Genomic DNA, 21,049 nt, shown 5'->3' on the forward strand with positions numbered 1-21,049 from the left:
CCAGAGCTGCCAAGTGTGACAGTTCCATCAGGCTTCTGTGACAGGCAGTGTCCCGCTCTGAGCCCTGGGGCCCTGTGGCCAGGAGGGCCCGGCTGGCCCCAGGCATGCAGCAGGAGCGGGCAGCACGGCGCCAGGCTTGCCACCTCTCCCCAGCAGGGCACACGGAGCCCTGCCTCTGCAGGGATGCTCAGCAGGGAGATAGTGCCCGCAGGGGCGTGACAGAGTGGAAGAAGCTGGGTACGCACCTGCCCAGCACACCCAGTTTGTGCCAGTGCTCACAGGAGCCCCTTTGTATTTACTGGCCGACCCTCCCAGCTGGGTGGTGCTGCTGTTCCCAGCCTCCCTGCCTCCAAAAACATTTAGGGCTCTGCTTGGGGGATTCACAATGGCAGTTTGGCCAAACCCATCACAACTTTATCCACCTTTTTGGAAGCAAACTTGGCAGACACCTGAGCATCCCTGGAAGGAGTTCTCCACACGTAACGGCCTTTCCCTACAGGGTACCTCCTCGGAGGTGTGCCCCCCCCCCCCAATTAGCAAGGCTCCAGCAGATGCGGCATTCCTCCTCCTGTTTCAGCGCACCAGTTGCATGGTCACCAGTGCCTGCAGCTCTACTCACCTAGCTGTATCCATCACAGCTGCCCGCCGAGACACCTTCTGCTGCATCAGCAGTACTCTCCACGCTGCTCCTGCAGCACCGGCTGCTAGCGCTGCCCAGTCCACTCTGCCTGTACTTTTCCTGTCTCTGTTGCCAGCTCTGCAGCCCTAACTCCTCAACCCTCAGGCACTGATGGCATCCTCTCAGGGTCCCCTGGGATGCCCCTGTATCCTGCAAAGCCTCCTGCTTTCCCTCTTCCCTCCTGCTTCGTGCTCCTGGCCAGGTAGGAAGGAAAGTGAACTGCAAAGGGAGCTGGAGTGGGGCTGAGTTGTCCCTCAAAGTGCCCTGGAGCTGACAGGCCATGGCAACCCGGACATGCAGGCAGGGCCCTAGGCAGCATCCCTGCGGGTGAGCTGCTTTCACTCCTGAAAAGAAGCAATCCTGTTCAGGGAAACCATGCTATAGTGCTGTACCCAGCAAGGGAGGTATAGCCTCGCCTGGCCCCTGGGGTGAGCTTTGCCAGGATACGTGCCTTATGCCAGCAAGGACTACAGCCCAGAGAAACGGTCAGTGCTGTTCCTGCACCGTGAGCACAGCAGCATCTCCTCCCCCTTCCCGCCATGCCTCTTCTCCGGATGCGTCATCTCCAGCAAATTGCTGCTCTGCCCGGGGGTCTGGTTGTCTAATGGACCTGGGTGCAAAGGTAAAGCTCTATCTTTGCACATCGTGCCATCAGAGGCCTCCATTAGGAGGGCCCCTACCACCACCTTTTTGAATGTGGTCTGCTGAAGGTTAGGTCTAATGGATGTGGCGGTAAGGAAAAGGTTGTGGAGACGTGAACCTATGTGCAGCCTGTTATCCTGGAACAAGCTCACAGTGAGAAAAATAAGTTTTCAAAGCGTTCCCTTTGGCGCCAGGTGGATTCCCCCTGCGGCCTTGCCCATCGGTGTCAGCCTCAGCGTCCTGGTCTGCGGCTGCACAGCTGTCTGGTCTCTGCCTCAGGGCTAGAGGGGTGCTGGTAGCTGCACGAGGACAGAGGGCAGGGGGACCGGTGGTGTCACCCTGCTGAGGTGCACCGAACGAGAGCTGAGCCCCAGCCTCGGCCCCTTCTGCTGTCTTCCCGGCAGCCACAGAGGAAGCCACCAGCCTCGATGGTGCTTTGCCCCGTTCCAAAGCTGGCCCGGGGGCAGCACCGTCCCTACAGGGAGCTTTCCCCCGAGCCCACCCTGCGGTCCCGGCCGCCGCCCCGCCGCGGCTCGGCCCAGCACCTCGCTCGGAGGCACCAGCCGCGGCCACGCCACGACGCTAGGGCCAAACCCCGCGTGAGGGCAGGAAAAGGGGCAACCGCCGGGGTGGGGAGCTGGGCTGGCCGGGGGTGTGCGAGGGCAACAGCCCGAGTGCGGGGAGGACGTGCCGGGGTGTGCAGGGGGCACGGCGGGGCAGCTGTGCCCGAGCACCCCGCGGGCGGGCGGTGCGGCGGGAGGATGCGCGGCGCGGAGGAGCGCGGAGGAGCGCGGGGAGGGGGGGGGGGCGCGGAGGAGCGCGGAGGAGGGCGCAGCGCGGCCCCGCCCGGCGCGGCCCCGCCCGGCGCCGCTCGCCCTCCGCGGGGGCGACCAGAGCCGGGCCGCTGCGGGCCAGCACGGACCGCCCCGCTCCGCTCCGCGCCGCAGCCATGACCCGGGGCTCGCCCGCCGCCCGCCGCCACGCCGCGCCGCGCCTGCTGGCAGCGCTCCTGGGTAAGGGGCGCGGGGGGCACCGGGCAGCCGGGGGGCTGCGGGGCCCCGCTCGTCCTCGGGTACCGCCGGCGTCCTGCTGCCCCCCCACCCCCGCCGGCTGCCCCCGGGGTGCGCCCTGGGGACGCGCGGGCACCTCCGTGGGGGGTGGCTCCGCGGGCTGCCCCCGGCTTCCAGTCGCCCCCTCGTCTTCCCGAGGCGGGGTGACCCTCGCTAAGCCGCCCTCCCTTCGCGCTCAGCTGCTTTGCATCTGGCCAGCCTGCACCGCAAGGAATCGGACGCTGCCGCTCAGAGGAATTTCCCGTCCACAGGCGCTAATGCATTTATCTCTGCTCTGCAGACGGAGAGTCCGAAGCACTGAGGATAAGTGACTTGTCCAAGGTGACTTCGCAGCCGAGTTCAAGAGCGGACTCTGAAGTCCTGGCTCCAGCCCCCTGCCCTGCCTGCATCAGTCGCTAACATCGCCAGAGCTTTCTTCTGTGAGCACTGCGGCTGCATCCCGCTTTGCCCTGCTCCGCTCTGCTGCTCTGTGAGCAGGGACCGCTGCTACCTGCCTGCTAACACGAACTGAGAAAATAGCCGTAGGGACGCAATGCACTGCTTCAGCGCAGCCACCGGCACGCCTGCCGACAGGTCATTTTTTTTTTTACAGTTCCTTTTGTAAAACAACCATTTGCATGCGCTTCTCCCCAGCGCGGGGACAAACCCATACCACAGGGCCGCTGCTTGGAGCATGGTGCCCAGACCTGTGTCTGGGGATGCCTGAGGTCCCCCAGCTGCAGGGTGGAGGAGCGAGTTTGCAGCCGTCCCCTCCCCGCTGCAGCCCCTGGGGCTGGTTCCAAGTGACCTGCATCAGTCCTCATGCACTGGCTACACTTCTGCTTGTGTAGGTCATCCTTGTGTCGACGGGCATCCAGAGCCTGAAACCAAGGGCTGTCTTTGCAGCACTTGCTGTTGGGAAACTCCCTTGAGAGGCGTTTTAGAGGGCATAGTTCTTAAGTTTGTTTTAAGTGAGCTGCAGACACGAAAAGACATGTAAGTACCTGACTCCCTGCAGGATTTGGGTGCTGGTCCCTGGTTGGACGTGCCTCCGCGGATATACGCACTGCAAGCTGCTTTTGGCATGGGGCTGGCAGCGGGGTGGTAGGAGAGACTTGGAGACGTTGGAGACCAGGGCACTTGAGGGTCTGGGGTCCAGGGCTTGGTGGTGGAAACCTTGTCCCACAGGTCGCTCAGGTGGGCTGGGAGCCTGGAGGGGGAGGTGGGAAGGGGAGAGCTTCTGGGCAGGTCTCTGTGTGTTTTGGGGATGCCGTGCTCTCCAGGGAGTGGCAGTGGGCTCCTGGCTGCACCAGGGAGCCACAGTACAGCTTTTTCCATGCGAGCCTGGGTGTCCTGTCCCAGAGCACATCATGCCTGGGCTCAGACTGGCCTGGGCGCTCCACCCTTCTAACCTCGGTGGAGAGGAGCCTGGCCAGCCTGCCAGGCATGGCTTGCTGTCTGTGCCAGGAAGTCCCATTGATTTTTATGGGCAATGAAAGTTTTTATGGAGCAGCTTTCTCACAGATGGTGGAGGCGTCCTGTGGCTTTTCCAGTGAATCCTGAGTGCCCTTTCCATTAGTTCCTAGACCAGGTTCCTGGCAGGAGGCTGCTGGCAGTCCGTGGGGGATGAGTCTTGCTCAGGTCCCAGACTGCACGCCCAGCGCTACGGCACATAGCTCAGTGGCTCTGGGACCCCTCGTAAGGGGGGTTTGCCCCAGGGGCTCACCCTCTGCGAGATCAAAGAGCAGACAGCCAAGGCTCTGGCAGCAGCAAGAGTGGCTGCTCCCTGGTCCCCCTTCCCTGTCTGTTGGGGAAAGCTCGTGCCTGCAGGTATGGGAGGTAGCCTGGAGCCCCCAGGAGGGGCTTGTCCTGTGCACTGACGGTTGGGGCTCTGGTGCAAAGTGCAGCCGCTTTGGGCATGCAGAAAAGTAATGGTGGCAGCTGGTGTGGCAGGTTCAGTCAGTAATCTCCCAGCGTCTTTTCCTCTGTGCTTTATTTAGCGGTAACATATCACTTCTGTCTTCCTGAGACCACAGCATGACAGGAACAAGATCAGCCTCTGTTTACCCCACACATTCAATTCGGGTTACGTTCATGACATCATAACAGTGGTAGACAGGATTAAAAGTTTTACAAGCTGCAAGGAATCGTCTTTCCTGTAAGTAACTGTCCCCTTGCAGTACACTGCCTGCTCAGGCATACCTGCAGAGCCAGGCAGCCCTCTGCTAAGTCTTACTCCAGGTAGCAGCATGATTCCCCGGGGACAATCCTGGCTGCGAAGTCCCCTCTGTAGCATCCCCAGGGCTGGTGTTTGAGCCTGACAATTGCAGGAGACCTCCATCTGGTGGGAACCATTCCCTGACGTTAGCTAAAGCCTCAAGCAAAATGAAAAGTGCTTCTTGGTAAAGTTAAATAACTCCTTCCCTGCAGTGCTTGCAATGCAGCACTGCAGCAGGGCCCGAAGCCCAGGATGCAGGGCTCTCGGGCTTGGCTTGGTCTGCGATGTGCCTGGGGAGTTGTTAGCATGGGCATGTGTGGAAGAATAAATCCGCGTCTGAAGCAGCTGCAGAGAGATGCAAATCTGAAGCTGAGGGCAGTGTATCCAAGTTAAGGTGTCAGTGGAGTTGGGGGCCAGCTCGTAGCTGTGGGAACAGCTGTATCCCCTTGTTTTGGTTGTCGAAGTGCCCAGGGAAAGCTCTGTAAGGATGTCTGGGTTCCTTTGGTGGCTGTCCTGTGTGATGGGGATGGGGAGTGGAGCTGCTCCCCTGGCCCCGGGCAGAACATCCCTGTGTCCTCTGGAAAGGTTCATGTGGACGTCGGTGGCTCAGCCCAGTGCGCAGGAGTGCAGTGCCAGTCCCCTGCGTGGGAACCTGGGAGGTTTCGGGCATGCCCTCTGTTCTTGCAGCTGGGCTCGTACCTGCTCCTCAATGCATTTCTCCCTGCTGACGGGGAGGAGAGGAGCGTGAGAACTGTTCTGCAGTTTGAAGGTCATCTGTCAGCTATAGCGGGAAGCCAAGCTCTCTGCAAGGCAGGCGTGAGGGGATGCCGCTCCCGATGTCCGCACAGGCGCTGCAAGGAGCCTGCTGCACGGGCTGGCTGAGAGAGCCCGTGGCTGGGGTGGGGGACGGGCGGAGTGGCCGGCGTCCAGGACAGCAATGCTAATTAGTGCTCGAACTCCCTGCTTGAAGAACAGAGAGCTCTGCTTTTGCTTTGGGCTTTTTTCCCCCCTCCTTTAAGGTTTAGCTGAAAGTCTTGTGGATAACATGCAAATCAGGGCTTTCATTTGCATACTTTATTCGTGGTGATATTATGGTTCCCTTTGAATCCGTGCTGTCTTTGTGCGTGCCAGCCAGCCCCTGCCCTTCCTCCAGGAGCTGGTCCCCTATCTCTGCCGAGCTGTCCTGGGGCCAGGGACAGGCCCGTTTGCTCCTGCCATGGCAGCCTGCCATGCCAAAGGGGACGAGGGGTAACAAACCCATCCCTGGGCTCTGGGAGGGGAAGAGAGCTGGGCTCATGACCCCTGTGCTGAGGCTGTAGGGAGAAGGATGCCGTGGGCACTTGGCAGAGCCGGGAGCGGGACCGGGCGGGGGGGGTGATGGCTGAGTCCCACTGCCCCCCCCCCATGTGCTCCCTGGGAGGGGGTGCCCGCTGTGGCTGATGCTGCAGCCAGAGGCTGGGCTGCAGGGGGGAGAAGTGGTCCCTCCCGTGTGCCGTTCTCCTCCCAGCCCCAGCTGCCTTGATGGTGCACGTCTGCAGCAGAGCCCGGCAGCAGGCTGGGCTGCATCATGGCCCCAGGAAGGATGGGTCTGCAGCAGGATGGGCTGCGTATCAGCGCCGTGTCCTCACTCTGTCCTCCCCTCTCTCTGCCAGGTTTGCACGTCTTTGCGATTGCCTTCGCCTTGGAGGTGTCGGTGGGGAAGACCAACACTGTGATGGCTCTGAACAACTCCAATGTCCTGCTGCCCTGCACCTTCACCACCTGCATAGGCTTTCAGGACCTGGTCTTCACATGGCATTTCAACTCGACAGAGATGGTGGGTGGCTCTCTGGGCTTCGCCTCTTTTCCTGGCAGGTCCTTTTGTACTTTTCCAGTGCAGAGCAGCACTGCAGTTCTCAAGGAGCTCCCTTTCTCCTCTTGCAGGATGCCAGTCCCTCCGAGCGTCTCCAGCTCTGGGGGGGGGAAGTGGCTGTGCAAACAGGGTGACTCAAATACCCTGGCACATCTGTGCTTTTGGCATAAAGCTGTTCTGGATTTTCTGCTGCCCACAGGCTCATTTCTTTTCATAAATCGGCTGTTAGGGTGTAAGGCTGCACTTTGGGCAAAATAGAGTTAATTTCCTCCTCCTGCGCTTGCTCTGAAATACTAAAGGTATAGATTTGCTTCCTGCTGGGAATATTCTGCTCTTCAACTCTGTAGCAGGAGGGCTGGTTTAGAGCAGGTCTGTCCTCACAGGCTGGCTGGCCCTGGATTGCCCTAGAGCAAAGGGACTCTCTCTGCCCAGGGGTTCTCCCATCGTCTGCGTGGTCTGTAACATTGCTGCAGGGCAAGCAATATTGATAGGTTGCTTCCCTGGCAGGCTGTGCGTCAGGTCCCTCTCTGCAGCCATTTCTGCTTTAGTGGGGCATGCTGGGATGCTTGGCCATGCGTATCTGTGCGTGCAGAGATGGGGCAGGGCACCGGCAGGACAGCTCGAGCCTTTCCCTCACCTGGGGTTGTCGAGAGCCCAGCTGACCCCGTGTCCTGCATCCCTGGCTTTGCAGATTTACCACGGCAAGATAAAGAGCAAAGCCTCAGAGCCCTTCCTCGTGGGACGCAACCCACGGGTTGAGTTTGTCGGCTCGACGACCGGGAAGGACAACAATATCTCCATCGTCCTGAAGAACGTGGAGTTCAGCGACGCTGGGAAATACACTTGCCACGTCAGGAACCCCAAGGAGAAGAACGCGGAGCACAACGCCACCATCTTCCTCACAGTGGTCCAGAAGAGTAAGTGCTGTCCACAGGTCCCGTGCCCCGCGAATGGCACCAGGGCAGTAGGGATGTGAACCTGTGCTGACTCCACCTTGGCTGATGGTTGTGATGGCACACGGGGTGCCCTGGCCTCTTGGAGATAGTTGGCATCTGTGAAGGGCAAGGCTTGGCCTCATGCCTCTCTGTGCTGTGGGCCAGCGGCTGGTGGAGGGGGTCGCTGCTTTGGCGGGGGGGTCCCTGCTCCCCTCCTGAGGCCCCTCAGCACCTTCTCTCCTGCAGTGGTGGAGGCAGACAACACCGTGACGCTCATCATCGTGGGCGTTGTGGGGGGGCTCATCGGCCTCCTCATCCTCTTCATGCTCGTCAAGAGGGTTGTCCTGTTCATCATCAAGAAGACCCAGGATGGGAAGTGAGTGCGGGTGCTGGTCCTGTCACCCTTTGGCAGGTGCTGCCACGGGGCAGGGCTGCACGGGGCCGGGGTCGTGGCGAGAGGGGCTGGGGGGGGGCCGGGGGCTGTCAGCTGGCTGTGTGCTCTCCCCCAGGAAGGAGTGTCTCGTGAGCTCATCAGGGAACGACAACACTGAGAATGGCTTGGCCGGCTCCAAGGCGGAACAAAAAGCACCACCAAAGGCATGAAGCAGCGGCGCCCCGAGCCCCGGCCCGCCCAGCAGCGGGGAGGGTGGCTGGGGGACAAGCCTTTCCCTTTTGTTTTCTTTCCAAACTGCCGATGCTTGAGACATGTTTCTATTACACACGTGCCTGCAACCTGCACTGCTTCTCGGAAAAGACTTCGGCTGCCGTGGGGACTGGGAGCTTCTTGTGGACTTGGACTGGGATGTCGCTGGGACAGAGGGAGCCATCCGCTCCGCTCTGAGTGAAGGCAAGAGGGTGCTGGGTGGGCAGGGAAGGGGCTGGGTGCTGGGCAGTACCTGGTCTGCAGGTGGGCTGGGCAGGGGCCGTGCTGCACGCGCTGTGCTCCCGAGGGTGTGGGGTGGTGGGTGGTCAGGGGTCCCAGCATGCCTGGGGTAGAGGCTGCGAGGAGCTTGGGGCATCTTGTCTGACTCCGTTGGTGCTGAGCTGGGCGGGCAGGAGCTGCCTGCCTCACGCGGAAGGTTTCTGGAGCAGAGCAAGGATGCACAAAATGCGCCATAGAGATAGAGGCTCCTGCCTTTGCTGCATTTCTCATGGGTCTGGCACAGAAGGAAGGGAAGAAGCAGGGCTGTTGCGACGGGGCTTGGCTTCAGCTCTGCTGTTAAGCACACTTGAGAACCAAATCAGCAAAAGGGCCGTTGCTGTCAGGGCCGTCGTCTCTTCCCAGCAGGGGCTGGGTGCTGTGCTCCCGCAGGACAGGCTGGCCCCGAGGTGCTTCGGTTCCTCCCGTGGCAGGGCTCGGGGGACCAGCAGCCAGGGATGGCCATGTCCCGGGGTCACCGTTGGCCAGCAGCGGGAGCGAGGCGGGGTGGAGCTCCACGTTTCGCACGCACTTTGCCCCTGCGCAGGGCCGTCCCCTGGGAGCAGTGGGGGGCTTGTCCCCCAACCAGCCCTCTCGGGGGGCGCTCCCTGGGTTTGTGCTGCTGCTCCTCTTACTCCTCCTCCCCTCTTTTTAAAGCTCGGCACGCAGAGCAGCGATGCTTTCGATGCTGACTCGACAAGGCTTAATTCGTTACGCGGATATTTTTTATATTAGACTCCAGTGGGAAAACGGCTGATTGCATTTCCCTTTCACCTGAGGAGAACTGTGGCACTCCATCCGCGATGCAGGGAGGGAGCATGGTCGAGCCCTGCCAAGGGGAGCCGGGCTAGGGCCGCACCAGCCCCTTCCCGGGCCTGCCACCGGCCCACTGGGTGACCCTGGGCAAGTCGCTCTGCCTCTCCATGCCTCAGTTTCCCCATCTGTAAAATGGGGATAATAATACTGCTCTACCTCGCAGGGGTTATTGTGAGGCTTCCTTGGCTAACATTTGTAAAGTGCTTGGAGATCCTCAGATGAGGGGTGCCACAGAAAGCCAGAGGGTCTTTGCAAAGGGTACCCACAATGGGGACTCAGGCAACCCAGCCCCCTTCCCAAGGGCTGCAGCAGGTCGTGAGACATGAAGGGAATGAGCTGATCCTGCAACTGAAGTTGACAATGTCCTTTACAATGTGATTTGTTCCCTGTTTCTCCTTTATTTGTGGGTATCTGTCAGTGAAGCTGCAGGACTAGCAGCTCCCCCGTCCCCACTCGAAATTGGGAATCAAAGCTGAGCCCCAACTTCCCCGGCTGCAGGGGCTTGCACCTGGACAGAGGTGCCGGAGTGGAAGGTAGGCGAGGATTTGGTGGGCAAGGCAAACGAGGAAAGGTTAGGAGCTACCTTCTGTGGAGACTGGTGTCAGAGAGGTCGGACCCCACCTGCCCGCTTGTGGGGGTGGTGGTACAGAGAGCACCTTGCAGCCTTTGCCCGGGTGCACGGGCAGCTGGCCGTGCCCGGGCTGGGCTCAGGGGCACCCACTGGAGCGGGGCCCTGCGTTTGGGACAGGAGACACGTACAGGCATCTGGCTCCAGGCAGGTTTCCTTGGCTGCTGGTTAGACCGGCAAGTGGGAGTCAGGTCCCTGGGATCCCGGTCCCCTCTCTGAGGATCCATGGGACCCTCAGGCAAATCACTTCTCTGTGCTTCAGTTTCCCCATCTGTAGAATGGGGATGGTAAATCTGACCTACCTCACAGGAGGTGTGAGGCTCCCTGCATCGCTTTGCAAAGTGCCCCGAGATCCTGGGGTGAAAGGCACTCTGTAAATGCAAAGTATTGTTAACATACCATTGTCACGCATGAGAGTCTGGGCAGGAAGGCGTGAGACCTCCCAGTTGCCCCAAGAGACCCCCCAGCCCATCCTTGGAGGTGACCTCCCATGGGAGAGGACAGCGAGGGGAGGAAGGGATTTTTTTTTTAAAGAACTATTTTTAGCTGTCCTAACCTGTTGGCCTTTTTTAGACGGTATCTGGACATAGTTCCACTTACCACAGGATATGCAATGCTGTACTATGCATGGATTACTCCTCTGGCTTGATGGAAAAAGTCACCATAACCAGTTTTTGAAATGTAATTATATGCATATGTGTGCGGGTGCTGTACGCAGCGCCGGGGACTCCGGGGGAGTAGGCTGGCTTGGGAGCTTGTGCCAGCTCCTGCGGGGTCCCTGCTGGCACAAGGGCTTTGGGGGGGCTGCAGAGGCTTTCCGGGGCACGCGGGGGAGAAGGCCCTGCCGGAGGCGCGTGCTGCAACAGACGCGTATGTGTATAAGCATATATAAATACACGTAGGAGATACCTGCAAATAAACACAGGATGTGTACAACATGCTGTGTGATGACTTACAGCACATTTTTGCACTGTAGAGGTTTAGTTAGCTTTGCCTTGAATGAAATAAAGTTTATGTTTACTAGAGAAACTCGCTCTAGTGTGGGTCGCTGTGGGCATCTATTCAGGCTTGCCGTGAACCCCCTGGGCACGAACGCTGCATTGCAAGCCCTGCGCCCAGGCAAAGAGCAGCAGCGTTTCCCTTGTGTGCAAAGCGGGGGCTGCGCCTGGTCTCTGTAGCTGCTTGTCCCGGGCGGATGAGTGCCGCCACGCTGCCTGCATCCTGCTGGAGACCCCGGGGTGAGGCCGGGGTGCTGCTTCCCAGCGCCCATGGGTGTGCATTGCCCACTCGAGCCCAGGGGCTGTGGGTGTCTGGAGTGGGCGACATCCACGCAGCACTTTCTGCCTTGTGCGCAGGAACGGTGTGTTCACAGGAGCCAGCAGCTCCGGCACAGCACAGGATATTGCAAAAAATACCTGTGTAAGCAAGAGGGACAAAGCCTTCAGAGGCTGCGTGAAAAAACAAATACTTTCTTTTAATGGGGATACTCCGCAGCACAAACATCATTTCTCTCCGTATAACAGTAGTGAGCAAACAGCAGCTTCGCCCCACAGGAGCCTTCCTGCCACAGCAGGAGTGGCACAGGGCCATAAATTAATCTCTCTCCGGAAGGGAGCTTGAGCCGGTCAGATTCCTTCACAGTATCAGTGGTCGTCGCTCCGAGCTGCCCTTTGCCTCCTTGGCTGGGCTCTGGCACGCTAAATCACCGCCTGCCAGTGAGGGTTTGAGAGGCACCGCTCACCTTCCGTGGCTTGAGATCCATTTCCCAGCTGCTGCCGGAGCAGAGACAGCCAAGTGCGTAGGGATGGGGAGGGAGGCTTGTGGAGCGGGGAGGGAACTGTCCCGGCAGGTCTCAGAGCTCCGACTGGAAAAAAGAAATTGCAAGCTTTCAAAGGGCAGCTGAAACCAGAAGGCAAAGAGAGTCACGTGCTGAAGGAGCCGGCTCAGCTCCCACGCTGCAGTCCCGCAGCCCCATCCCCACAGCGATGCTGCGCTCTGCCGGTGCGGTTCCCCTCTGTGCAGAGCCACCGAGGGGGCCCTGACCCTTCCCCACCACCCCCCGAAACCTGCGTGATAGAGCAGCCACGCGCGTTGTTGCAGCAGTACTGGCAGTACGGCACTGACCCTCCGGACGGCATAGATCCAGTTGAGGTAGGCACGGACGCTGGTGTAGACGCCAGGCGTGCTGGGGGTCCCGCAGCCCTGGCCCCAGCTGACGATGCCCACCACCTGCCAGTGCCCGCCTGAGTACAGCAGGGGCCCGCCGCTGTCCCCCTGCAAAGGACAAACTGTCTGGGCGGGGGCTGCGGAGCCCCCAGCCCCTGGCACAGTCTGTGCCGGTGCTCACAGCTGCAGCTTGCGGCCATTTCCAGGACAGCTCTTTCCTAAAAGGGGCATTGATAGGTGCGGACCCACCCTCCCCCTGTTTCTGGACCAGCTGCCCCCCACCTGGCAGGTGTCCACCCCGCCTTGCAGCAGGCCGGCACACAGCATCTTCTCGGTGACGTCCCCGTGGTAGGCGGCCAGGTTGCAGCTCTCCTTGTCTATGAGTTTCACCTCCGCCTGCTGCAGGGTCTCCGACAGTTTGCCTGCAGGAAACGTGGCCACTCAGAGGTGCCCCCCAGCAGCCCCTGGCGAGCAGGGAGCCTGCCAGTCCCGTCTCCTCCTGCGAGCGATGCTGGGGGCATCTCTGCCCTCGCCCCTGGGGGCAGCCACCCCGTCGCAGACAGGCACAGCGCTTGCCCCCGCGCTGCCCCACTCACCGTGCTCCTGCGTGTAGCCCCAGCCTATCACCCACAGGGATGTGCCTGGCACCAGCTCGTCGTCAAAATAGGGCAGGCAGATGGGCTTGCTGCTGTCTGGAAGGGAGAGGTGAGGCACAGGAGATATTTGGGGAGGCTCGTGGGGAACATGCCCCTGCCTGGACTGGCTGGGGCCACGCACCAGCCGGGCACCCAGCTCCCCGCTGTGCTTTTGGTAAGGCACCGCTCACACGTGGCCTCTGCACCGCTGCTCGGTGCCCACTGAACATTGCCACACGGGGCATCGGTCTCCTAGCCCGCTTCTCCGTGCCATCAGAAGACACTTGGGACTCTTGCTCTGAGGAGGTGCGTGCCACGTCTCACCTGAGACACGCAGGGGAGACCGCAGCTTCACCAGGGCAATGTCATTGTCCTTGGGAGATGTGGGCATCGCCTCAGCCAGGAAAACCTTCTCCACAGCAAGGGTGGCGGTGCCCGAGAGGAGGTCGGAGCCAGCCTTCACGCGCCAGCTCTGAATGATGGGGTTGTTCCTGTGCACAAACATGTCCGGTTTTGCTCCCCTCTTTCCCCTCCCTGACTCTGCTGCGGGGACAGGCAGCAAAGCCCTGCCTACGCGCTGCCGTGCTCAGCATCAGTCAGCTGCCTTGGACCGAGGGGCACAAAGCAGATGTGTTAATTAGGGGACGTTTAAGCAACACGTGGCTTAAACCCAGAGGGACTTGGCCTGGCCTCAGGGAGCTGACCCAGCCCTGGCACGTCGGTGCTGGCTGACTGGTGTGCGGCGGCGGGGAGGTCGTTGACTCACTTGAAGCAGTGTGCTGCTGTCAGGACCCAGCTGGGGTCGATGATGCTGCCCCCGCAGATGTGCTCCTTCCTGTACTGCAAGCTGACCTGCCACGGCCAAGCCTCGATGGCGGCCGGACTCCCGCCCAGCACACGTGGAGTCCTTATGCTCTCCCCGCAGTCTTCTGCCAGGCGACGGAGCAGCGACAAAGCAACACGTTAACTGTGGCGGCAGGGAGGGAAAGGGCACCCGCTCTGCCCTTCTCCATCCTTGGGGGTGAGTGGAGACAGAGGCTCCTGCGCCTTCCAGGGAGAGCAGCGTGGCCCGGGTGCCTCACCCCCGCCTTGACACTGCCTGTCACCCCTTTGGGGGCCACTTCGCGCATGCCCTTTTGTTCTCCGTTTGCACATCGGTCCCAGGGCTTGCTGAAACAGGTTCACCCATTCCTTGCCTTCTCCAGCCCACCAGGCAGATTAGTTTAATCGGGGTAATTCCTCAGCAAAAGTAAACCCATCCAGGCAGCTGGTTAAGCCTTTCTTAGGTGTTTCATTTCTGGGAGGTTTATACTGGCTTAACAAGAAGGTTAGCAGTAATTAAATCCAACTTTTCTCATGCAAACAACGTGGGAAGTGGGGAGGGCCAGGACTCGGGCCAGAGCCGAGCTCTCACAGCCACAGTGCAGCACATGGGGCCGTGCCAGGAGTGAGAACCTGGAGCGGCGCGGGGCCCTGCGTGCCCGCAAGGTGCAAACAGCCTCATGATACTTACTGGTACAGAAGAGTGAAACAACGGATCCAGAGAGGCATTTCCTGGAAGAGGGAGGAAAAGGGCTGGATTCCATGGAGGAGAGGCTCCAGCTCTGCAGCCCAGCACGGCAGGCTCCCGTGCAGGGCAAGGGGCATGGTGGCCACCTCTGCGCAGCCCCACCACTCACCTGCCCGGCTCGGGCATCTGGAGGCTGCCATTGCTCAGCACGACCTCGCGAGGAGGCAGGGGCTGCCCTGCGCCCACCTCCACCGCATGGAAAATGGGGGTGCTGAAAAACACAGGGGTACAGGTCAGGAAGCACACCCCGGGGTGCGTGGCCCCAGGCACGCTACCGGCACAGCGCAGATGCTGGGAGAGGACAGGCACTGGTGCAGACCCTGCTCCAAGTGAGCAAGAGAAAGATCCCATAGAAAAAGGGTGTTCCTTGGGACAGGGACACAGGGATGCCAAAAGAGGGAAGTGCCACAGCCCTGAAGGGCGGGGGGCAGGATGGGGGCACTGCCTGCTGAGCCCAGGACCCGGGACAGGAGCGTGTGGAAGGCAGGCAGACTACTCCCTACTTAGCATTCAGGGAGGTGTGGGGCAGGCAGCTCCCAGGGGATCTCAGGGGTGTCCCTGCTGTTACTTCTTGTGACATTTGAGGCCTGTGCTCAAAGCCTCAATCCCTGACTTTTTGGAACAGGAAAATACCATTGTGGGCTCAGCGTAGGCTCCTAGAGGGGCTGAAACACCAGAACCAGAACCCGTTTTCTCCCTAGTAGACCCCTAATTTAACTCAAACTCTCCCTTAATCCAGGGCTGATACCAAACACGCAGGGCTAGCAAGCTATTTCCCCGAATCTGGGCTTGAAACAGCTTTAGTTGAACACAGCACAGCAAAGTTGCTAGCTCAGGGCAGCAGGTAAGGTGGACACAGGTGGGTGATATGGAGCTTCATCACAGGTGCAAGGACTCAGCCCTGCTCACAGCTGTGCAGCACCCACACCCCAGCCCAGCACCATGCCCCAGGCCATCTGCTGCTCTCCTGGGGCTTTAAAAGGGGACTGCGTGCCCAAGACCTCTCCCCAGGAGAGCTGTGCTGGCAGTGAAAACCTGGCCGAGCTCTACGTGTGCCCCAGAAGCAGCTGCAGTGAGGTGTGTGTGCGCTGTTGGGAGCGGCAGGGCAGCCCTCCTGCGTGGGTGGCTGCAAGTAGGTGGGGGTGAGGCAAGGGGTAGGAGCAGGGCAGGGTGCCCGTGGCTTTGGGACAGAGCGGGGGACACAAGCACTGTACTGTGCTTACATGGGAAGTTGCCAGGGCTTCTAGCACAGAGCCCAGCCAGCTCCTAGGGAGTGCTCTGTGTGGTGGGGATGGACTGAAACCATTAGCACAGAGCTCTGAGTGCTTTATAAGTAAACAGACTCCCACTCAAAAAGGGCTTTTATGGGAGAGAGATAGATAAAGCAGGTGAAGGAGGCGTGGAGAAAGCAGCCATGTACCTCCTGTAGCCCATTTGCTCGCAGGCTGCTTTTGCCAGCACTAGGTTGAAGTGGTCGTGGCAGATGCAGGACCAGGCTCCAGTGTTTCTGTTAAGCACCTGCAGGATGGATCTGTCTTTGGAAACACGGGCTGGAGACAGACATAAAGGCAGCTTTGTCATGGGTGTCTTTAGCAGGCGGAGGCTTGCTGCAGCAGCCCAGCCCCTCTGGAGCTCTAAGCGGGCGTGCTGGACTCACCACCAGCTGGTGGCCCCTCAGGGACCCACTGGGGACAGTTGGCCTCGTCCTCACCCTCCAGACAGTCTACCTGCCCGTCACACACCTGCTGCAGCGGCACCAGCTTCAGGGGCTGTTTGCAGAAGAAGTAGTGGTAGTCCAGGTAAACCTTGACTAGAGGGAAAGGGGGAGCTCAGTGCTGAGCTCGCGTTGCTTGGGCAGGCTCAGGGCTTGCCTTTGGGGGCTCAGTAAGAAGGTGCCAGGGCTGGTCCCTGCTGAGCCCTGGCTCCAGAGCTGTGCTTGCCCAGCCATGGCTGTGCCCAGCAGCAGCAGGAGGAGGTGGGAGAGGAGAGCAGAGCAGGAGCCATACCCAGGAACCCGACTGTAACCAGGCAGGCGATGCTGAGCACCGCTGCCAGGATGGGGATGCCTATCCGCTTGAAGGACTCCAGCGCCGTGGAGGTTTTACGTCTTGTGCTGGGACCTGCAACAGAGGAGCGTGGCCCTGTGTTGCCAGGCCCAGCCTGGCAGCACACACGTCCCCAGCTCCTGTGGGCATTACCTCTGCCGTTGAGCCGCTCGGATGCTGAATCCTGCAAACCAGAGGGGAAAACCAGTTATTGAACTGCAACTTCAGCAAAAAAGCAGTTGGCAGGGGGGAGGGAAGGGTCTATAGCAGTGTGGCTAGCTGGCCCCATGGCGATTCCCACACCAAGTGCACGGCTAACATGACCAGGCACCCCAGGGAGGGCAGCCCAGGGGAAGTGAAGGATCAGCTAAGCCTGGGCCAACACAGAGGCTGCAGTCTCTTTGGCTCGCTTGAGGCCCACCAGGAGGATCGGCAGGGAAAGTGCCCCAACCTACGTGTCCTGGTGTGACAACACTCAGCTCTGCTGTCACCTGGGGTCACCGACTGTGTTGTTCCTGTGGACACCACCTGTGCAATCCCAGTACCTGCCTATTAATGTTATAGAGTTACTGCCTTTAATGTACCAGAGGCTTAAAAAATCGTATTATGAAAGAGGCACTTTCTGATGTGCCAAGAAACCATGAGTCAAAATACATGCGCCTGCAGGGCTGTGCCACCCAGACATATCACGACGGGGGTTATACTCTTCGGATGGCCCAGCATGGGGTCAGAAACCGAGTGGCACAGCTGGAGTCCTCCCTGACAGAGTGCCGGAGCTCCCACGGAAACCAGCCTGGCCCATGGGAACAAGCACTCTCAGGGCGGGGAGGGAGAGCTGTGCTGCTGCTAGGACACACAGTAAACACAGCCCTGGTAGCAGTCAGTGCTGGAGCAAGTGATGAATAAGGCATTGATCCCGCTTGATCTCTTCAAAATTATTTTCCTGTAACAGTTTCTTGGATGAGAGCTGCCCAGCTGCAGTAGGAAAGGTCCCGTGAGCTGCACCAGCAAGCCACTGCTGAAGGAGCTGCCCCCGTCCTGGGTGGGCAGGTTGGTGCTGGGTAAAGATCAGAGCTCCTGGGGGGAGGCATTAGGTGGACGCTGTTCGTTTCTGTTGCCCTGTTTTGCAGCTATGCTTGTGCCATGCTGTTGAGCCGCTTCCTGACAGCTTGCGGTTTGGAAGCGTGCTCCTGCCCTGCTGAGGCTGTGAAACGCAGCGCACTTCTTGTCCCTTGAATGCCCTTCCAGCCCGGAGTGAGCTCTTTTCCTTTGCTGTTGCTTCTGGACTCTACCATGACAGGTAAGACAAGCTTTTTTGTAGGACCTGTACCCAGCACGAACAGAGGTAAGGAAGACTAAAACCTCTGCAATAAGCCCACACAGATCAGGAGCACAATTCAGGAGACTTTGGAATTTAGAAGCCTTTGCTCCTCTGGGTGCTGAGCTTTGGGAGCAGCGTGCTTCGCTCTGGGCAGCAGAGGGCTGGAGATGATTGCATTCGTTGCTTCAAATGAGAGCAGAGGCCTCTGTGCAGTCTCAGGGCTCAGAGGCTGGCACTTTGAAGAACAGTGGTGCAGTGAGACCAGGGATGCGGTAAGGCTGTACGGGGCTGTGCTCCAGCCCGAGGTGGGTTGGAGGGAGCGGTGGAGCCCTCCCTCTCAGGGCCGCTGTGTTTGGGCATGTTTAGCCACACACAAAGACTCTACCAGCAGGATTTTACAGGCAAGTGCCAAGCGATTATTTGTGGGTTAACACACAAAGATAGCTTGGATTTAATGTGCTGCTAGCTCAGCCGTCACTGCCCCTTGCCCAGCCGGGAAATGTTGCCTCCCCATCACAGCCCTGCTGCATGGCTTGGGCTGCCAGTTTTGGCTGCTCCCCAGCCTGGGAACAAGAAGTGACCTGTGCAGGAGAGGACCAGATCCTGCCTGGTGCTGGCAGGGCTGTAGGCATGTGGCTGTGCCCCAGCATGCAGCCGTCTGTCTCTTTTGAGGAAATGCCGGGGGCCTTTCTCTGAACAGCTGGGCTTGTCTGGCACCGATGCCAAGCGTGGGCAAGTTGTGGCGAGCGCCTGGCCCCTGGACGGGCTCTGTGCAGCCCCTCGGGTCTTTTTGGCTCTTGTGAGGACACTGCAGCGCTGCTAGAGGAACCCAGCTCCAGATCAGCTCCCACAGTCACAGAGCCTGGCTCCTGGTGGCAGGGAGTTGGGAACCTCAGCTGGAGGACAGGGTAGGAAGGGACCCCCCAGCTCGGCTGCCCTTCCCAAGCCGCTTATCTGTGGCGCCTGGTGCCTGCAGGAGCCCTGGGAGTTTTGTAATGCTGGCCCAGCTTGCTCCCAAACGCCACCTATGTCCTCCAGTGCAGCCAGCTGAGGGCACGTGGGGCTGGTCCTTCCTCATGCTGACCTCTTGTGTCACTGTGGGCCTGGGCTGGGCATGACCCGGATAATGGGATCCTAACGGTTCCCTGCAGGAACGGTCCCACGTCCCTGGCTGTGACGGCTCCTCCAGGCTCAGGGCGCCGCAGCAGCAGCACACTGGCCCTGCCAGCCCACAAGCTGCCCATGCATGTGCCCAGCACTGTCATCTGGTACCGGGCTCCATTTCCGCAGCCCTGTGGTGCAGGTGTGGTGCAGTTGCAGGTGGGAGGGATGATGCTGTGGTGCTGGCCACCTTCCCAGCTAAAGAAGGTATTGCCCATTGTCAATTTTTTTTCTTTGCATTTTCTTCAGTCCATGAACCTCCTCTGTTTAAAACAGATTTGCAGCTTGGAGCTATCCCAGGGGCTGCTTCTCCATGACTGCCCGCTTACTTTCAAAACCACACTGCAAGCGAGAGCTGCACTGGTTAAATTCAAAGCCAGGCAAGAGCTGTGCCAGCTCCTGCGTGAAGTGGAAGCACATGATTTCCTGGAGAACTCAAGGCTACCGTAACTAATTGAGCTCCCTTGCCTCATTCTCTGGAAGCATGTTAATGCCACTATGGCCATTCTGCACTCCAGCTGTGCAAATGCCAGCCCATGAGCCATGGACTCCCGATGAACTTCTGCACCCGTGACGTCTGAGCAGGCTCGGGCAGCCGGGGGTGCAGCTGGACTCTCGCCATTTGCCTTCTGCAGCGTGTGACTGAAAGGGGCTGCGGTGCGCTGAGTAGCTGTGCCAGCTGCTCGTGACTGAGGGAAGCCGGGATGTTCCTGTGTGAAACCCAGCTTCAAAGGGTGCAGGGTGCTCGGATTTGAGGCTAACTCCTTTGCTGCAGGAGATCTAACCCATGGGTGCGTGTAGCTGGTGCCTCTGTGCAGGGGAGCAAGTTTCCCACCCTGGAGGGAACGATGTCCTGGTGTGTTGCTGGTGGAAGGTTTTATGGTGCCCAGCAAGCTGAACCATACGTGGCTGCCCTCTGTTAAGGAAGCCTTTTCCTCCTAGGGAGGGACTGCATGCCAGGCTGGGGTTTGGTGGCCATGGCTTTGCTTGCAACAGGCGGTGCAGGAAGGCGAGCCGAGCGTGTCCCTTGTGCTGAGCAGAGGGACTGGCAATCCCATAGCTGGAGCTGTGCTGGGGGGCAGTGGCACTGGGATCTTGCCCAGGCATTGCCTAAGAACCAGTCCCTTCTAGGGGGGAAAGATAAGACTCTCCAGAAGGGCACATTCCCCTTGGAGAGTAGACTTGAGACACACCGCCTCACTTGTCTGCTTTGTGGTCTGGGAGAGGGCCAAGGCAAGCCACAGAAAAATGTGGGAGCGAGAGCTCGTGGGGATAGCCAAGCGCTGTATCCAACAGCCACGGAGGGCTGTTGAGAGAGAGGGGTAAAATCATTCCCTGCCTGGATATTGTGGGGGGCTGAGGCCAGGCAGCAGCAGCTCTTTTGAGCCTGGGCTGCCTCACGGCCAGTACGCGGCTCCTGGCAGACCTGGGCTGCGAGTGCAGCCAGATGCGGGGGAGTGCGGGAGCCCAGCACGGCTGCCTGCTCCTGGGGCAAGGGGCTGGGGGCTGACGTGCAGGGAGGGAGCAGAGCGGTGGGCGAAGCTGTCGTTAACTCACCATGTTCATCGAGCTCTGACGTGGTCTTCTACCTGCAGAAACCCGGCAAATATCCTCTGGTCCGGGACACGGGGAGGCTGTGGGTGCCCCGATACCCAGGGAGCCCGGGCCGGTGATGCTCCCGCCACCCCTGTGCCTGTGCTGCTCTGCCCGTGCTGTACTAACACTGGGGCAGGACCGCCCAAGCGCTCCTTAAAACCCGCAACAGGAGTTGTGAAACAGGAATTATGATTTGTATTGTAATATAACACCGGTCTATCAGCAGGACCATCGCCTGCAATAATCTCCTGAGCATCTGCCACTGGAGGGTGACTCACCTGCAGAGCTGCTGTCACAAAATAGCTTATCAGGAGTGAACTGACTGACAGAGCAGGATTTTTGCTGCTCCTCTCCTGATGATAAGAGGAACCACAGCTATCCCGCTCTTTGTCCGTGTCTTCCGTGTTGCACTGGGTTGTTTTTAAACAGAGGTTTTAGTAGGTGGAGGAGGAAAGGAGAATTTACGCGTGAGGTTACGGGGCCATTACGTGCTCCTCTCGGGTCACTCGGTCTGTGTGTCCCTGCGCAGCCCCAGGTCGTAGCTGGCTAACGCTCCTGGCAGTGGCGGAGTGAAGTTAAAAGGAAAGTGAGCAGGTGCCCATGGCTGGTTACCTCTCGGGTTGCCATGCAGGCTGGGGGAGCATGGGCGGGTGTCTGGCTGTGCAGGACTAGCTGGTGTCCTGGGTAGGGTGTATGGAGTTGTTACTCCCCCGGTAGGAGCAGGGTGCCTGCCCCCCCCGTCCAACGATTGTAACAGTGGGTGCCCTGGCAAGCTGGGCAGGGCAGAGGTTTGAGCATGGCCTCTCCAGACTCCTTT

At 59.7% G+C, this 21,049-nt stretch overlaps 3 protein-coding genes across 6 annotated transcripts in view; 2 read left to right on the top strand and 1 right to left on the bottom strand.

Annotated features, from left to right (window-relative positions):
* The first annotated feature begins 2,224 nt into the window (after positions 1-2,224).
* On the top strand, positions 2,225-8,224 carry SCN4B (sodium voltage-gated channel beta subunit 4). 2 transcript variants are annotated; one of them, XM_054803092.1, is made up of 5 exons: positions 2,225-2,334; positions 6,241-6,404; positions 7,132-7,357; positions 7,622-7,751; positions 7,885-8,224. In XM_054803092.1, exons 1-5 carry the CDS (start codon positions 2,271-2,273, stop codon positions 7,976-7,978), a joined length of 678 nt encoding a protein of 225 aa, XP_054659067.1. In that variant the 5' UTR covers positions 2,225-2,270; the 3' UTR covers positions 7,979-8,224. The 2 variants fall into 2 exon arrangements, with proteins under 2 accessions (XP_054659067.1, XP_054659068.1); XM_054803093.1 differs by lacking the exon at positions 2,225-2,334 and adding an exon at positions 2,598-2,964.
* A 2,963-nt stretch (positions 8,225-11,187) lies between these two features.
* Positions 11,188-20,428, bottom strand: TMPRSS4 (transmembrane serine protease 4). 3 transcript variants are annotated; one of them, XM_054803137.1, is made up of 13 exons: positions 20,194-20,428; positions 16,308-16,338; positions 16,116-16,229; positions 15,852-15,878; positions 15,530-15,659; positions 14,219-14,320; positions 14,053-14,093; positions 13,306-13,468; positions 12,864-13,030; positions 12,501-12,596; positions 12,187-12,326; positions 11,863-12,012; positions 11,188-11,602 (listed from the first exon to the last, which is right to left on the bottom strand). In XM_054803137.1, the coding sequence occupies exons 1-13, from the start codon at positions 20,200-20,202 to the stop codon at positions 11,591-11,593; spliced, it is 1,182 nt and encodes a 393-aa protein (XP_054659112.1). In that variant the 5' UTR covers positions 20,203-20,428; the 3' UTR covers positions 11,188-11,590. The 3 variants fall into 3 exon arrangements, with proteins under 3 accessions (XP_054659112.1, XP_054659111.1, XP_054659114.1); XM_054803136.1 differs by having other exon boundaries at positions 15,767-15,919; positions 20,194-20,426; XM_054803139.1 differs by lacking the exon at positions 15,852-15,878 and having other exon boundaries at positions 20,194-20,427.
* Positions 17,076-21,049, top strand: part of TMPRSS13 (transmembrane serine protease 13) — a 33,765-nt gene continuing 29,791 nt past the window's right edge. The window contains exon 1 of the mRNA XM_054803134.1: positions 17,076-17,454. The gene's annotated coding sequence lies outside the window, so the exon portion shown is untranslated. The remainder of the gene's footprint in view (positions 17,455-21,049) is intronic.

The sequence above is a fragment of the Grus americana genome, chromosome 24, assembly GCF_028858705.1.
Source record: "Grus americana isolate bGruAme1 chromosome 24, bGruAme1.mat, whole genome shotgun sequence".
Taxonomy (NCBI): Eukaryota; Metazoa; Chordata; class Aves; order Gruiformes; family Gruidae; genus Grus; species Grus americana.

Bases quoted from the DNA above. Each gene is read 5' to 3' on its own strand.
- SCN4B (XM_054803092.1), top strand. From the start codon at position 2,271: ATGACCCGGGGCTCGCCCGCCGCCCGCCGCCACGCCGCGCCGCGCCTG. The intron at 6,405-7,131 runs GTGGGTGGCTCT...CTGGCTTTGCAG, and splicing joins ATTTCAACTCGACAGAGATG to ATTTACCACGGCAAGATAAA. The intron at 7,752-7,884 runs GTGAGTGCGGGT...GCTCTCCCCCAG, and splicing joins AAGAAGACCCAGGATGGGAA to GAAGGAGTGTCTCGTGAGCT.
- TMPRSS4 (XM_054803136.1), bottom strand. The intron at 15,660-15,766 runs GTGAGTCCAGCA...GTCTGTCTCCAG, and splicing joins TGAGGGGCCACCAGCTGGTG to CCCGTGTTTCCAAAGACAGA. The intron at 12,327-12,500 runs GTGAGTGGGGCA...CGTTTCCTGCAG, and splicing joins GGGCTACACGCAGGAGCACG to GCAAACTGTCGGAGACCCTG.